The sequence below is a fragment of the Lontra canadensis genome, unplaced genomic scaffold (assembly GCF_010015895.1).
Source record: "Lontra canadensis isolate GAN:19392208 unplaced genomic scaffold, GSC_riverotter_1.0 scaffold12, whole genome shotgun sequence".
Classification (NCBI taxonomy): domain Eukaryota; kingdom Metazoa; phylum Chordata; class Mammalia; order Carnivora; family Mustelidae; genus Lontra; species Lontra canadensis.
The window spans coordinates 28,769,057-28,787,343 of NW_022631006.1; the positions used below are offsets into that span (position 1 = coordinate 28,769,057).

General features: G+C 37.6%; 1 protein-coding gene across 1 annotated transcript; it reads left to right on the forward strand.

Annotated features, from left to right (window-relative positions):
- The first annotated feature begins 756 nt into the window (after positions 1-756).
- LOC116867543 (olfactory receptor 11H4) lies at positions 757-1,737 on the forward strand. Its single transcript, XM_032857165.1, has one exon. The coding sequence runs from the start codon at positions 757-759 to the stop codon at positions 1,735-1,737; it is 981 nt and encodes a 326-aa protein (XP_032713056.1).
- The last annotated feature ends 16,550 nt before the right edge of the window (positions 1,738-18,287 follow it).

An 18,287-nucleotide genomic window follows, 5' to 3' on the forward strand; every position in this document is an offset into this window, starting at 1 on the left:
GTCACCCAACTGTTAGAGTGATTTTTTTTTAAATCTTTAAAGGAAAATTTAAGAACAGCCTTGAGTCTTTAATGTAGTAATGTCTATAACAGTTAATTCAGTTGATTAGACTATTCTGAAAATCCCATGTCCTGGAGTAAGTTTTATATCCATGAGTAGTTCAACTAATTTCGTTCTGTTGCCAAAGGTTTAATCCATCCTCACATCAGCTGTCCTCAAAATATTTGTCTTTATTTTTTTAAGCAAGGTAAGCTGAGTAAGAGAAAGTGGATGAGTTTGTGCATTGAAGACCCATAATCAACATTAGGAAAACAAACCAGAATCATAAAAGGTCTTCTTAAGGATCAAAGAAATCAAAAAAGAAAGAAACTTTTCCGGTTGTACCACTGATGTAGGAAATTCTTGGCTGCATTGGATCCTAGCAAAAGAACACTAAGATTTATAGCCACAATCAATTCAGAATAAGGTAAGAGGGGCACCTGTATGGCTCTGTTGGTTAAGCATCTGCCATCAGCTCAGGTCATGATCTCAGGGTCTTGGGATGGAGCCTAGTGGGGAGCCTGCTTCTCCCTCTCCTCCCTGCTCATGCTCTCTCTCTCTCTTTTGCAAATAAATAAATAAAATCTTTAAAAGAAAAAAAAAAGATTTATTCCCACCTGGTCTCAAAATATCTCATATTTTCCTATAGAGTTTGAGGTCCCTTCTCAACAAAGTCCTTGAGACATTTCGGAAGCAAAGAAACTTTGTGTTACACTCATGTCTTTCTTCTTCATAGGTTTAAGACCCATGAACTGGTCAGCAGCACACATTCACATAGTAACTGAGTTTGTTCTTCTGGGATTCCCTGGTTGCTGGGAGATACAGATTTTCCTCTTCTTGCTCTTTTTGTTGGTTTATGTCTTGACTTTGCTGGGGAATGGAACCATCATCTGTGCAGTGAGATGGGACCCAAGACTACACACCCCAATGTACTTTCTGCTGGGAAATTTTGCCTTCCTTGAGATCTGGTATGCTTCTTCTACTGTTCCTAACATGCTAGTTAACATTCTCTCCAAAACCAAGGCCATCTCATTTTCTGGCTGCTTCCTCCAGTTCTATTTCTTCTTTTCCCTGGGCACAACTGAATGTCTCTTCCTGGCGGTAATGGCTTATGATCGGTACCTGGCCATCTGCCACCCACTGCACTACCCCACAATCATGACTGGGAAACTCTGTAGAATTCTGGTGTCTCTCTCCTGGCTTATTGGATTCCTTGGTTACCCAATACCCATTTTCTTCATCTCCCAACTCCCCTTCTGTAGATCCAATATCATTGATCACTTCCTGTGCGACATGGACCCACTGATGGCTCTGTCTTGTGCTCCAGCTCCCATTACTGAATTTGTCTTCTATACTCAGAGCTCCTTTGTTCTCTTTTTTACTATTATGTACATTCTTCGATCCTATATCTTGTTGCTCAGAACTGTTTTTCAGGTCCCTTCTGTAGCTGGCCGGAGAAAGGCCTTTTCCACCTGTGGTTCTCACTTAGCTGTGGTGTCACTTTTTTATGGGACAGTCATGGTAATGTATGTGAGTCCTACATATGGCATCCCAACTTTGATGCAGAAGATTCTCACACTGGTATATTCAGTAATGACTCCTCTCTTTAATCCCCTCATCTATAGTCTTCGCAATAAGGACATGAAACTTGCCCTGAGAAACATCCTGTTTAGAATAAAAATTAGTCAAAACTCTTGAGCCAAAAATGTCCACACTTCCAAATTCTAATGATGAGTAAGTTGGAAATGTGTAAGTTTTTTAATGGACTTTTAGTTCTTACTCGGAGTAATTAAAATCTTTTCTTTTTCCCCCAGAAGTATGCTCGGTTTAGAAACCAATGTGGACTACTAAAACCTAAATTCACTGCAACGTCAACATACAGTGTAATTTTTCTAAAGGCGATCATCATTGCAGTGATGAAGTGGAACTACTATACTATAGAAGTCAGACTTTCCTGAAAATTTTGCCTTCAGATTTAGGACAAGTCTAATGATTTTTACCAAATAGTTAAAGGTGCAGTGACTTTTTTAACAATTTTGTTTAGGTGTAACTGATATAGAAAAGGACTGCATGTGTTTAATGTACATTAAAAGGGCAGTAGATTTTAACTAGGCATGAAACCTTTCTATAAGTTTTAACAGACACTCCTTTCTTACCCCTAGCCTAACAATCTTATCTAAACAATCTTATCCCTGTATTAAAAGAGAGGAGAAAAAAAAACTCTCTTGGCCAGTAGGAACTCTTCCAACAAATTTTCTTAGATGTATAGTTCCTCTGTGGTACGTTTGAGATAAAACTTGGATACATGCTAAAAAATCATTTGTTGATGTTTCTCTTAACAGTTCAATTATTACATGTACCTTATTGTAGCATTATTTACTTATTCACATGTATTTCCCCCTGAGAGAGCTCCTTGAGAACAGGAGTTGCCTTTTTCCTTTCCGGATTCCCAACACACAGTGACAGAAAAGAAGGCAGCCCCTGGAACTGGGGAAGTGGTCTGGCAATTATCACGTAAGTCTTGGTGTGGCCAGAAACCTGCCTAGCCCTGTCAGCCAGGCCATGGTGTATAAACATGTTGAACATAAACAATTCCACAGAATGGCACCCACAGACCAGGCCACTATGTGAACATGATGGATCAAGACAAAAAAAGACCACTCCACAATCACATCTGAGCAAGAACAGTCCCAACTATAAAAAATGATCAAACATCCCCTTCTTTAGGCTAATATTAGTGGCTACTGTCTCTTTACCAAGTAAAGCTTTAACCCAACTGCCTTTTAGATAAAAATTAAGATACCCAATCATAGACTTTTCTTCCACTTTCTGACAACATCCAGAGAAAATCTCTATTTCTTTAAATTCTCCCCAGTGTCAACTAACAGAAGCCCAAATCATATAATAAATCCCTTCTAACACCTTCCTTTTGGATGCCCCATGTTCCTCATGGCATATGTTCTCCCTTACTGCAAAAAGCCAATAAACTTATCTTTGTTCAACTACAGGTGTGTTCCTGATGGTCCTTGAATGAGTGGGAATCAACAGTACTATGATGCCTAGCATAGAGTAAGAGCTCAAAATGTTTGCTTAATACTTTTATCTCAATTTTTTTACTTATGAAAATAATATGTAGTTGCAACAAAGCCCAGCAATGAAGAAATGTATAAAATGGTGGATTTCTCATCTTCACTCTCATCCTCACCAGTCCTTCACTCTATTCCTGAAAGTCAACATTCTCAATTCCTCTGTCCAACATTCAACACACTTCATAGTATGGCTCCACCGAACCTACTTTGTTTTCTTTTCCTTCCCAAATGAACCCTCAGCTCTAGTGAGGCTCGTCATCTACTACTTCATTCTCTACCATCTCCACACTGTTGCCTAGGCTGCTCTTTAAACCTGAGAAGCCTTACTTTGTCTTCTTCTATGAAACCTGACACTTAGATTCTTAGGGTCTTATTTTATAAAAAAGAGTATATGACTTATATCTTGAAAATAAGACCTTAAAGATTAAATGAGACAATTTATATAGGGACCAGACATAATAAAAGACACATAGGAGGTTCTCAGCACATGTTTGCCCTCACTTCCTATCATTTAAATCCGACCATGGATAATTGGCTGATTATTCTATCAGATTTTCACTATGCTCATGAAAACCTCTGTTGCCAAAGGATATACATATAAATTCATAGTTAATGCTTTAAAGTGCAAACTCTAGAGTCAGAGTTTCCATATCCTGCCTTAACTGCTAGCTATGTGACCTTGGGCAAGCAGCTTAAATGCCACAATTTCAGCTACTTCACCTATAAAATAGGATGATAATAATAACAGCTATCTCATAGGATTATTATGAGTCAATTTTTTTTTAAATGAGTCAATACTTTTAAAGCTCTTAGTATTGTGCCTGGTAAAGAGAATTCAATAAATATTTTTAAATCAATAAAATATAACAGTATCTTTTAAAGTCAGTACATATAATTTTACCTCATTCTAATAGACACGGTGTGTTCCATTATATGGACATATCATAATTTGTTTATCAATTACTCACTTAAGATACTTTATTGTAGTCAATATTTTACAATTAAAACAATGCTGCAACTAATGTCCTGAAATATAAGACTTTATATAGTCACATCAGTATTCCACAAATTAGAGAAAGGATGGGCACCTGGGTGGCTCAGTTAGGCCTCTGCCTTCAGCTTGGGTCATGATCTCAGGGTCCTGGGATTGAGCCCCACATCAGGCTCTCTGCTCGGTGGGTAGCCTACTTCCCCCTTTCTCTCTGCCTTCCTCTCTGCATACTTGTGATCTCTGTCAAATAATAAATAATATTTTTTTAAAATAATAAAATAATTTTTAAAAATTAGAGAAAGGATTTCTGGGATACAAGAAATGTATATATATTTTTTTTAAGATTTTATTTATTTATTTGAGAGAGAGACAGTGAGAGAGAGTATGAGCAAGGAGAAGGTCAGAGAGAGAAGCAGACTCCCTGTGGAGCCCGGAGCCCGATGCGGGACTCGATCCCGGGACTCCAGGATCATGACCTGAGCCGAAGGCAGTCATCCAACCAACTGAGCCACCCAGGCGTCCCAAGAAATGTATATTTTTAATTCTGAGAAATATTGCTAATGGTGTTCAACTTTTCAACAAACAGTGCTGAGACAACTAGATATCCAGCAAAAGAATAAAATTGGACCCCTACCTCACACCACATGCAAAAATTAATTCAAAATGAATCAGAGGCATAAATGTAAGAGCTAAAACTATGAAACTGCTAGAAGAAAATATAGATTTAAATCTCTGTGACCTTGAATTATGCAATTTTTAAGGATATAACACAAAAAATGCATGCAATAAAAGGAAAAATAAATTGACTTCAAAATTTTTAAAATTTGTGCTTTAAAGGTTACTATCAAAGTACAAGTTCACAAAATGGGAAAAAATATTTGCAGATCTTGTATATGATAAGAGATCATTATCCAGAATATATCAAGAACTCTTACAACTCAACAATAAAAAGAAAAATAACTTAATTTTTAAATGCCCAAAGATCTGTCTATACATTTCTCCAAATGAGATATACAAATGGCCAATGAGCACATTAAAAGATGCTCAACATCATTACTCATTAGGGAAAGGTAAATCAAAATCATGATGGGATACCATTTTATACCCACTAGCACAGCTAGAATCAAAAAAGATAGACAACACCAAGTATTGGCCAGAATGTGGAAAGAATGGAATAGTCACACACTGTTGGCCAAAATGTAAAATGGTACACTTGCTTTAGAAAACAATTCATCAGTTTCTCACATAAATATTGAGTTATCATATGATCCAGCAATTTCCATACATAGGTATAAAACCAAGAGAATTAAAAAACATACTTTTGCACAAAATGGATAAACAAATGCTCATAGCAGCATTATTTGTAAGAGCCAAAAAAGTAAAACAACCTAAAAGTCCACCATCTGATGAATGGACAAAATGTGGTATATACATAGAATGGAATATTTTTCAGCCGTAAAATTATGGCTGAAATAAAATATGGTTAAGTATGATATTTGCTACAACATGAATGAACTTTGAAAACATTATGCTAAGTAAAGCATGCCAGATACAAAAGGTGACATATTGTATGATTCTATTTACATAAAATGTCCAGAGTAGGCAACTCAGAAAGATTAGTAGTTGTAAAGGACTAGGCAGGGGAAAGAATGGGGAATGATTTGTAATGGGTACCCATTTTGGGGCAGAATGGTGAAGATATTCTACCATCAGATAGTGGTGATAGTTGCACAACCCTGTGAATGTACTAAAAACTACCTACACTTTAAAAGGGTGAATTTTAGGCAATGTGAAGTATATCTCACTAAAAAACTTGTGTTAACATGCTCATTTTCCCATAGCCTCCTCAGCACTGGATCTTATCGCACTTTCCCGTTTGTTTGCCCATGAAAGGTGAAGTAGATACTGTGTTAATTTTCCTTATTTGAATTGGACATTAAGTACTATAAGAACTTGGAGAAATGAGATACCAGTAAATGCTGTAAACAAATGTATTGAAAGGAGGATGTTGTGGTTGATCCATGGCTTGAAGATATGAAGAAGAGAGAAACAATATATATTTGTAGATACTACCCCCTCCTGGGGATGGAGCTTAACCCTTTTTCCCAAAAGGTGGTCTAGACTTAGTGACTTGATTCCAAGGAATATAAGAGAAAGGGGAAAATAGTAACTTTACAATGGAGAAACCTAGCAAACACAACACTGACCACGTGATGAAGGTTAACATCATGAGAGTTGTCATGTGGATATAATGTCTGCAGATATGATATGACAAGGAGGATATTTCACCTCTGTGGTATCTTTCCCTAAGACCCATAATCACAGTCTAATCATGAGGAAAAATTATCAAACCCAGATTGGGGGCCATTCCGCCAGAAACCATACTCAATACTCCTCAAAACTGTCAAGGTCATGAAAGACAAGGAAAGATTTTGAAACTGTCACAGTCTCAAAGGAGAGAGCATAACTAAATGTAATGTGGTACCCTGAATTGGATCCTGGAATAAAGAAAAGGCATTCAGAGAGAATTGATGAAGTCCAAATAATGGATGTCTGTTATTAATAATATACCAATGTTGGCTTATTAGTTTTACCAAATGTAACATATAAGATGTTAACAATGGGGGAAATTGGGTGACTGATATATTGGAATTTTACGTATTCTTTTTAGTTTTAATTTTATTTTAGTTTGAGAGAGAAAGAGCATGGGGGGGTCAGAAAAAGAGGGAGGGAGAATCCCAAGCAGGCTCCACCCTTAGCGCAGAGCCCCACACAGGGTTCCATGCCAGGCTTGATCTCACTGCCTGAGATCATAATGCCAGCTGAAATCAAGAGTCAGATGCTTGACTGAGCCACCTGGGCAGCATGTATTATCTTTTAAACTTGTATAAATATAAAAGGATAGCAACATAAACAGTTTCTTACTTTTTAAATGGCTTATCTGATACTTTTACCACCTGAATAATCTCACATAAAATGCCAAGGTCCACATGAAAATATACTGATGTACTGAGAGCGTGCATGGATTCAAAATGAAAGCCTCAACTTCAGAAAACAGGAAGCTTAAGACTAGTTAATTTGTAACATTTAGTCAGTTTTATTACTTGAATCCTGAAGAATATTTATTAAGATGAGTACAACAACCTCAATTCACACTTAAGGAAAATTTTAAACATTTTCTAAAATACTTGATAAGAGAAATTTGATTAGATGTTACTACAATGTTAAAAGACCTTGTGAAGAAAATTTTAACATTACATTATCAATGACAGAAAAGGATGAGCTGAGAGATTTAAAGAATAATTATATCAGGGCTCCTTTGAGTTCAGGCCCCACACTGGGTATATAGATTCCTAAATAGATACATACATACATACATAAACAAACTTCAAAAAAAACAAAGAGTGATCACACCCTGAAGCATGATCCAACAAAGTGGATTTTCCAAATTCTGTTAAATAGCCAGAAAGGAAAAAAAGCAATAGATACCTTCTGCCATTTGCTACCATGTGTTCATACAAAGCAATTTTCTCATCAATTATGGATACTTAGAATTTGAAGAGTTTTAATATTTAATATGTTTTAATATATTATAAATTATAATCATATTATATAATTTTTTTCCTTAGGACATAAGAAATATAATGAATTTTTTCACCAAAATTTATAGAACTGACTTTAAATCCCTTCAAGTTTATTCCAGTATGTCACACAAACATCATTTTCTTGGGGTACAATTTTCTAAGCATTGTCATAATGGACAGCAAATCAGTTCAGTCAAAAATTCTCTATAATATCTTAGAGGAATTGATCAGATTCAATTCCTCCTCCCAGAACTGTTCATGAAGATGAATATATTTATAGCTTTAAAACTTAATGAACTCTCTGGAGGTTGATTCTACATCAATACAATTTGTCAATATTATGCTGATTCCTATCTCTTCTCTAGTCATTAAACATACTGTCCAAGGCAACCATCTCTATCCTTCATAATAGTACTTACAACAACCACTAATTCAATGCCCTTCTTGGTTTAATAAGATCTTTCTCATATTTCTTAGAGTAACATTTGCCATCGTTTTGAGCTTTGACTTTGGCTGCTTATTTCTTCCTAGAGGCTTGCAAGATAATTAATATTAAAATAAATTATCACACTGCTCATGTCCCTTGTGGAGAAAAAGAAATCGTCACTCACTGTTGATGGAAATGCAAATTAGTGCAGCCACTGTGGAAAATGGTGTGGAGTTTTCTTAAAAAACTAAAAATAGTATTACCATATGATACAGCAATTCCATTACAGGGTATTTACCCAAAGAAAATGAAAACGCTCTTTCAAAAAGGTATATGCACCCCTATGTTTATTGCAACATTATTTACAATAGCCAAACTATGATAGCAGCCAAGTGTCCATGAATGGATGAATGGATAAAGAAATAATAGAATATTACTCAGCCAGGGGACACCTGGGTGGCTCAGTCAGTTAAGCATCTGACTTGGCTCAAGTCATGATCTCAGGGTCCTAGACTAGAGCATCGAATCCAGATCCATACTCAGCGGGGAATCTACTTGTCCCTCCCACACTGCTCCTCCCCCCACTTGTGTTCTCTCTGTCTCTTTCTCAAATTTGGGGGGGAAAAGGAATATTATTCAGCCATTAAAAGGAAGAAAAGAATGAAGTCTTGCCATTTGCAACAACATGGATAGACCTAGTCAGGCAGAGAAAGACAAATATATTATTTCACTCATACATGGAATTTAAGAAACAAAACAAATGACCAAATGAAGAAAAGAGACAAGTAATGGTTATGTCTTATATATGAGCAACTACACATCAAACAGAAATGGTTTACTAAAAGGCTGGATTAACATGGTTTATTCTCAGTTACATATTTTTTATACAAAACAAGTATAAACATTATTTAAACTACATTAAAAATCAAATCTAAACATCTAAGGAGAACTAGGCACTATACACACTAATCTTAACTATTAAATTTTAGCCCTTTCTACATTATCTTTTTATGGGCTTAAATAAGAACATGTAAAAGTATTTTTTTATCATTTTTTTAATTTATTTTCAGCATAACAGTATTCATTGTTTTTGCACCACACCCAGTGCTCCATGCAATCCGTGCCCTATCTAATACCCACCACCTGGTTCCCCCAACCTCCCACCCCCCCACCTCTTCAAACCCTTCAGATTGTTTTTCAGAGTCCATAGTCTCTCATTGTTCACCTCCCCTTCCAATTTCCCCCAACTCCCTTCTCCTAACTCCCCATGTCCTACATGCTATTTGTTATGCTCCACAAATAAGTGAAACCATATGATAATTGACTCTTTCTGCCTGACTTATTTCACTCAGCATAATCTCTTCCAGTCCCGTCCATATTGCTACAAAAGTTGGGTATTCATCCTTTCTGATGGATGCATAATACTCCATAGTGTATATGGACCACATCTTCCTTATCCATTCGTCCGTTGAAGGGCATCTTGGTTCTTTCCACAGTTTGGCAACCGTGGCCATTGCTGCTATAAACATTGGGGTACAGATGGCCCTTCTTTTCACTACATCTGTATCTTTGGGGTAAATACCCAGTAGTGCAATTGCAGGATCATAGGGAAGTTCTATTTTTAATTTCTTGAGGAATCTCCACACAAAAATAAAACTGGGGGCATCACGTTACCTGATTTCAAGCTTTACTACAAAGCTGTGATCACCAAGACAGCATGGTACTGGCATAAAAACAGCCACATAGACCAGTGGAACAGAGTAGAGAGCCCAGATATGGACCCTCAACTCTATGGTCAGTTAATCTTTGACAAAACAGGAAAAAATATACAGTGGAAAAAAGACAGTCTCTTCAATAAATGGTGCTGGGAAAACTGGGCAGCTATATGTAGAAGAATGAAACTCGACCATTCTCTTACACCGTACACAAAGATAAACTCAAAATGGATAAAAGACCTCAATGTGAGACAGGAATCCATCAGAATTCTAGAGGAGAACATAGGCAGTAACCTCTTCGATATCAGCCACAGCAACTTCTTTCAAGATATGTCTCCAAAGGCAAAGGAAACAAAAGCCAAAATAAACTTTTGGGACTTCATCAAAATCAAAAGCTTCTGCACAGCAAAGGAAACAGTCAACAAAACAAAGAGGCAACCCACGGAATGGGAGAAGATATTTGCAAATAACAGTACAGACAAAAGATTGATATCCAGGATCTATAAAGAACTCCTCAAACTCAACACACACAAAACAGACAATCATATCAAAAAATGGGCAGAAGATATGAACAGACACTTCTCCAATGAAGACATACAAATGGCTATCAGACACATGAAAAAATGTTCATTATCACTAGCCATCAGGGAGATTCAAATCAAAACCACATTGAGATATCACCTTACACCAGTTAGAATGGCCAAAATTAGCAAGACAGGAAACAACGTGTGTTGGAGAGGATGTGGAGAAAGGGGAACCCTCTTACACTGTTGGTGGGAATGCAAGTTGGTGCAGCCTCTTTGGAGAACAGTGTGGAGATTCCTCAAGAAATTAAAAATAGAACTTCCCTCTGACCCTGCAATTGTAAAAGTACTTTCTTATTTTGCAATAATAACTCCACAAAACAGCCAAGTATAGTGTCAAAAGCACTAGACCTGGTTTCAGGAGATTTAAGCCCAGGGTTACCACTCACTAGCTATGCAACATTCATCTTAAAACTCTCATCCTGCTACATCCGATGCTAGAGCAGGTATTTAATCAATGTTTATAAATTTAATCAGGAACTGAGTCTAGGAGAACCCAGTGAAGAAGTGAAAGAGCCCTCCTCTTTGCTTGCCAACTTATGAATTTGGCTATAAAAACAGGTAAGCAAATAAAATAAAGGATAGAGTTCTCCCCTCACCAATTGTTCAATCATGGCAAGGCAAAGAGGAAATGGCCTGCACCCAGAAATGAGAACAAAGAGAAGGAAAGCCAACAGGGCAAAAAGACTGGTAGACTTAGACTCTCCTTAAGATTTTTTATCCCCTGGGAAGCAGTTTTCTCTGACCCCACTGGGAAACCATGCATTCTTCCATGCAGTGGGGCCATGACATAAAATCCAGTACTCTAGATCTGCTTCTTTATTCATCTGATAGAATTCTGGTTAATATTTTCTATAGCCATCACGACCTGAGCAAAGATAAGCTGGACCATGAAGCCATTTTGTTTATCTTCTCTATCAATATGAGCATATAAAATATGCAAAAAAAAAGTGAGAATCTGATAGCTTAAACCTAAAGAAAAGATTAGATATGTGGGTATGTGGGTAGCTCAGGCAGTCAAGTGTCTGTCTTCAGTTCAGGTCATGATCCCAGAGTCCTGGGATCAAGTTCCATGACAGGCTCCTTGCTCAATGGGGAGCCTGCTTCTCCCTCTGCCTTCTCTGCCTGCTCTGCCTACCACTCCCCCTGCTTGTGCACTCGCTCTCTCTCTGACAAACAAATAAATAAAAAGGAGAGAAAAAAGATAGTTGTGATTTAGTCACAGATCACTGACTAACTTAATGGTATTTTATAATGAATCATGTCAAGAAAATTATATTCAATTATTATTTCATATTACAAGGATGTTAGAAATACAATGGCATATGAGGTATGTAATGATAGTTGATATTTTGTAATAAAGATACTTTCTGAAAGAAAAAAAGATTTGTGTAAGCAAAAATAGAAAAACACATGTTCAGAGAATTGTAGTCAACAACAGAATAATGTATATTCATTCATTTATTGTTTACTAAAAACAAATAACTAGGGAAACATTTTAGAAAGACATATTTCCTACTTAGAAGAGATCAAAATCTTATGGGAGATATTGATAATAGTTTACAAATCACTTATACATTAGATAGTAATAAGAATATATAAATACGGTTGCTTTAGTAATAAGAATATATAAATATGGTTGCTTTATCTAGAACACAATTCTCAATGAACACTGATAAAATTGTATAGATTGAGATTTCCATGTCTTTCTTGGGCTTATCCCAAGATACAGCCTTATAGCTGGTGCAGCCACTCTGGAAAATAGCATGGAGTTTCCTCAAAAAGTGGAAAATAGAGCTATCCTATGACCCAGCAATCGCACTACTGGGTATTTACCCTAAAGATACAAATGTAGTGATCCGAAGGGGCACGTGCACGGGAATGTTTATAGCAGCAATGTCCACAATAGCCAAACTATGGAAAGAACCTAGGTGTCCATCAACAGATGAATGGGTAAAGAAGAGTGGCATATATATATACAATGGAATACTACACAGCCATCAAAAGAAATGGAATCTTGCCATTTGCAACAACATGGATGGAACTAGAGGGTATTATGTTAAGCGAAATAAGTCAATCAGAGAAACAATTATCATATGATCTCCCCATATGAGGAATTTGAGAGGCAGAGTGGGGGCTTTGGCGGGTAGGGAAGGAAAAAATGAAACAAGATGGGATCAGGAGGGAGACAAATTATAAGAGACTCTTAATCTCACAAAACAAACTGAGGGTTCCTGGGAGGAGGGGGGCTATGGAGAGAGTGGTTGGATTATGGACATTGAGGGTATGTGATATGGTGAGGGCTGTGAAATGTGTAAGCCTGATGATTCACAGACCTGTACCCCTGGGGCAAATAATAATTATATGTTAATAAAAGTAATTAATAAAATATATATATATACATATATATACATATATATATATTTAAAAAGATACAGCCTTATAAGCACATTTCCTGTAGGCTGACAACAATCCTATCATTCTGTAGAAAGGTTACAATTCAACCCTCAGAGAAGTTTTCCATCCTAGATTTCAACTGGCCTGGCCTAAGAGCATTGGTAAAGGGCACTCAAAGTCAAGTCTACTATCACTTTGCTTCTCCAAGGGTGAGCTGGAACCAGGACAGTTCCCTTCAGCAGTATCCATTTGTTCAGAAAGAGGTCACATGAATGTTCTTGGGTATGCTAGAAGGAGATTAATTTATTCTCTAACATAGCTTTAAAATCATACTTTTAAAAATGCTTTTAAATGTCATTTTAAAAATGTAACCCAAGAAGTCAACCCAAAAAGGTTACATACTCTATGATTCCAACTGTATGACATTATGGAAAAGGCAAAACTGTAGAGACAGTAAAAAGACCAGCGGTTGCTAGGAGTTAGAGGAGTAGGGAAGGATGAATAAGTAGAGTGCAGAGGATTTTTAGGGTAGCAAAACTATTCTGTATGACACTATAATGATGGATAAAAGTCATTATACAATTGTCAAAACTCACAGAATATACAACCTCAAGAGTGAATCCTAATATAAACCACAGATTTGGAGTGACAATGATGTATCAGTGTAAGTTCATTGACTATAACAAATGTACCATTCTAATGCAGGATGTTGATGGTTGAGGAAGTGTGTGTGTATGTATGTGTGCATGTGTGCAGAAGGTACATGGGAACTCTCTATACTTTCCACTCAATCTTGTTGTGAATGTAAAACTGCTTTAAAGAATGAAGCTTATTTTTTAAATAATCATAAAAATGTAACCCAATAATAATTATTGGCCAAAACTACACAATTAGTGTTTACTCTCTTTTGGGCAGTGACAAAAAGCAGACAAAGTAAGCTTTCCACAAGTCTTTTTGTGGTACAGAAGCAGTCTGTAGACCAAAATATAGAGGCTCAATTAGTAAGTTTTCCTTGAATAATAAGTTTTTTTCATCTACTCATTTCTGCCATCATTCACTTGGCCCACTTGGGAAACCTCAACCAAATATCTTCTTCTCCCCTTTCTGCTAGCAAGAAGAAAAAACTTCAGGCCCAATGCATTAGTTGGCAATGTCTTGAAGTGGTTGGCACTGTTCGAGCTGCCTCTGTGAAAGAAATGCCCAAAGGATTCCCAACCCCCCAGGCCTAATCCAAAGACCGAGTTGTTTTAACAGATTGAAAAGAAACTTGAAGAATCAGAGTTATGGCAGAAGATCCTGAGGTCCCCAGGTACCAGTTTGGGACTCTCTGCACCAGCTCTGCTTTGGTTGATTAAAGCAGGAGTTGGGGGCCCCTGAGAGCCAATTAGAAAAGAAAGTCAGGGTGAGGAAGAGAAAAAATGATTCCAGAAACTACCAATTAAAAGTGAATGGATCCCACATCACCAAGGGACCATGACTCAAACTGTTGCATCAGCCAAGTTTCAGTACCAATTCCCCAAACATGATGAGGGAGCAAAAGGGAGGGAGCCAGAGGAGTTTCACACACTGGCAAGCATCCACTTCTTACCCCAAGTGCATCCATACCTGGCAAATTAAAGTGTAAGCGGTATCTCTTGATTAGCCACGTAGAAAACCCAAAGAATATGCCATGAGGGCGATAGGCCCTGTAGGCTGGAAAGCAGACCCAGTGGAGTTACACAGGGTGCTACTGACACAGCAGCCCTGCTACAGACTCCAAATCACACCTGTCAAGTCAGATCACACATGACTCGTTGACCTTGGTGTAGCACAATACTACTGCCATGATTACACTCCCTCACCCTGTGCATGTAAAATACTTGATGATTTTCACACATGTTCACAAACAGCACTTCATTCATTGTCACAAAATCCCTGTGGGTTTTGTCCTGTGTGTGTTAGTATTTCCATCTAGGAATTTAAAGAAGTCAATGCTGAAGTTCAAGACAGGTGCCTAATATCACACAGATTTGCATATTTTAAGTGATGGGCCACTATGCTCATATGTACATAGACTATCTCTAGAAGAAAATATGAGAAAGTGGAGCAGTTACTACAGCAAGGGAACTAGGGGTCAGGAGTGGAAATGAAGCTTGCTTCTGTTATTCTTTTTATGACTACAATTTTATAGTCTTGTATATTTAACTTCCTAAAATTAAATGAAAAAGAAAGATATAATTAGGGAATAGAAAACCACAATCCAGTTCTCTTCCCACGCATAGTGCTGCCTCCCATGCAGGGTAAGAAGCCAGAATAGCTTTCTCTTGTATCCTCCCACTTCTTCCCCATTCCATCACCTCCATCCACATATACATACACAAGCACGATTTTCTACGAGAAATTTCCCATTAATGCCTGCTCTGTGCAATCTTTCAGGAGCTAAGAATGTGCTGAAAAGCAATCAACTGATAAGGAAAGTGAAAACATGATTCTTGCTTATAGATTGAGTGATCCTAACGATAGCTTCATTTGGAAAAAATATAGCATCTTTGTCCAATATTTTAAGAGAATAGAAATATAAACAAACACTTCAGCATAAAGGATCAACTATAGGGGCACCTCGGTGGCTCAGAGGGTTAAGCGTCTGCCTCCGTTTCAAGTCATGGTCTCGGGGGGTCCTGGAATCAAGCCTCCGCAGGGAGCCTGCTACCCCCTCTCTCTCTGCCTGCCTCTCTGCCTACTTGTGATCTCTCTGTCAAATAAATAAGTAACATATTTTTTTAAAAATAAATAAATAAAGGATCAAGTTTAGAAAGAATGAAGGCCACAAAACCTGCCAGTACTAGGGACTGTGGCTCCCTAATACTCAACAGGCTGGCAAGTCACTGACTGAAGGGGAAGAACTCTCTGCCCTGAATATCAAGGGAGATTCCTCCAATTGATACAGTGAGACGGGCTCCCACAAGAAGAAAAGGTGAGAGGACATCTGACACAATGGCGATTGCAGCTACCACATCTAGAGACCAAACAGATAAAACTAAATTGATAGAAAACTGGAAGATATTGCTCATCCCACCACTTGCAACAGTAATACTCTATGTCTACTAATCATAGATGCAGGTAGAAGGGTAAGCAGGAAAGAAAGTGCTGGAGCACCTGGGTGGCACAGTAGGTTAAGCATCCAACTCTTGGTTTTGGCTTAGGTCTTGATCTCAGGGTCATGAGATCGAGCCCCCGTTTAGGCTCCACACTCAGTGTGGAGTCTGCTTAAGACTCTATCTCCCTCTTCCATTGCCCCTCCCCCACACACTTGTGCACCCCTGCTGCTCTCTCTCACTCTAAAATAAATGAATAAAGTATTTTCTTTAAAAAAAGAAATTAAATTTTTTAAAAAAAGAAAATGCTGACAGAATCCTGACACCAAGAGGCAGTCATCAATTTGGACTACACTCTTCTAAAGTTTGTTCATCTGTTCCATATAAATTTATTGAGCACTTGTGTCAGGTACAGTGCTAGGATCTAAGACCATGAAAATGAGTAACTTCAAAAAGCTCACAGCCCATAGAAATTAGCAAATAATTAAAATACAATGTCATAAGTGCTCTGAGAGTATAAAGACAGACACATTAAAATCTGCTTCCAGTGAGCTCAGGAAGTTTTTATAAGAAATGTAACATTTAAACTGAATCTCAAAGGACAGTTAGGAACTCTCCGGGGGGCGGGAGTGGACAACACATTTCAAGCAAAAAGAATCACATGTGCAAAAGTACTGAGGTATGAAAGAGCATGGAAAATTTCCAGACCTTAAGAATATGTTGAGGGTGCCATGCATTAGGATTACAAGGAGAAAAGACCAGGAATGAGAGAATATAATAAGCAGACAAAACTTGAAGGCTGTGGCCATGTGAAGGAGTATCTTGCTGGAATTATAGAACTGTTGAAATACGGTTGAAAGTTTTTAAATAAGGAAATAGGGTAGTCCCTTTAACCACCACAATACTGTTCCAATACCCCCAGTGAATGCCTGAAATCCTGGAGAGTCCCGAACTCTATATACACTGTTTTTTTTCCCATACATGTACATGTATGATAGTCAAATTTGTAAGTGAGGCATTGTAGGAGATTAACAACAGTAACCAATAATAAAATAGAACAATTATAACAACATGCAGTAATTAAAGTTATGTGGTCTTTCTCTCAAAACATCTTATTGTACACAACCTTCTTCTTGTGATGATGTGGGATGATATAATGCCTACATGATAAAATGAAGTGAGGTGAATGACACAGGCATTGTGACCTAGTGTTAACCTACTAATGGCCTTCTGACAAGTCATCAGAAGGATCATCTGTTTCCAGACAGTGACTGATGAGAGTAACAGAAACAGCAGAAAGCGAAATAGTGGGAGCAGAAACTTGGATGAGGGGGGACTACTGTAATGTTATCAGACTGATGTTTGAGAAAGGTGAAACTGTTGGCAACATTTGCCATTTCTGAAACAGCAGCAGAGCACATTAGCAGAATAGATAATCCTATAAGATCTGGAGCCAGGATCACAGGGGTCAAATGATAGCTGCCATACAATTGGAATATCAATATAATTGAGTGTTGTTCTGCTTGTCTCTGCCTGTCCTGTACCACAGAGGACATAAGTTAACTCATTTAAATCTCACAACATTCCTACAGGGTAGGTAGTGAAATTCTTTATTTCACAGATGGGGACACTGAATCTCAGAGAACTAAGAAACTTGACCACAGCCTTTGAAGCAGAATAATAGTTAAGATGTCAAGTCCCAGGGGCTCCTGGGTGGCTCAGGCATTAAGCATCTGCCTTCAGCTCAGGTCATGATCCCAGGGTCCTCAGATCGAGCCCCACATTGGGCTCCCTGCTCAGCAGGAAGCCTGCTTCTCCCCCTCCCTTTCCCCCTGTTTGTGTTCCCTCTCTCACTGTGTCTCTCTCTGTCAAATAAATAAAATCTTTTTTTAAAAATGTCAAATCCTGGCTCTGTGGCTTATTAGCTTATAAACTTGGACAAAATTACTATTATGATCATTATTATTAAAAAGTTTTAAAGTGGGGAAAAAAGATTTCAACTATTGAGAAAATAATTCTATTCAACTATTGAGAAAATAATGAAAATAGTAATTCATTGTAGGGATGCCTGTGTGTCTCAGTGGGTGAGCAACGGACTCTTGATTTGACTCAAGTCATGATCTCACCATTGTGAGACTGAGTTCCATGTTGGGCTCTGCATTCAGCATGGAGTCTGCTTGAGATTCTCTCTCACCCTCTCTGGTCCTCATCCCCACTCACACATGCACACATACCCAATCTTCCTCTCCAAAAAAAAAAACAAAAAACAAAAAACAAAAAACCATTGCAATAATCAGACAAGAAATGCTGAACTATTGAATTAAGATAATACAAAAAACAAAAGCGAAAACAAAACAACAACAACAAAAAAGATTTAACCATGTTAA

Excerpts from the sequence above, each read along its gene's own strand:
- LOC116867543 (XM_032857165.1), top strand. The coding sequence starts at position 757 with ATGTCTTTCTTCTTCATAGGTTTAAGACCCATGAACTGGTCAGCAGCA.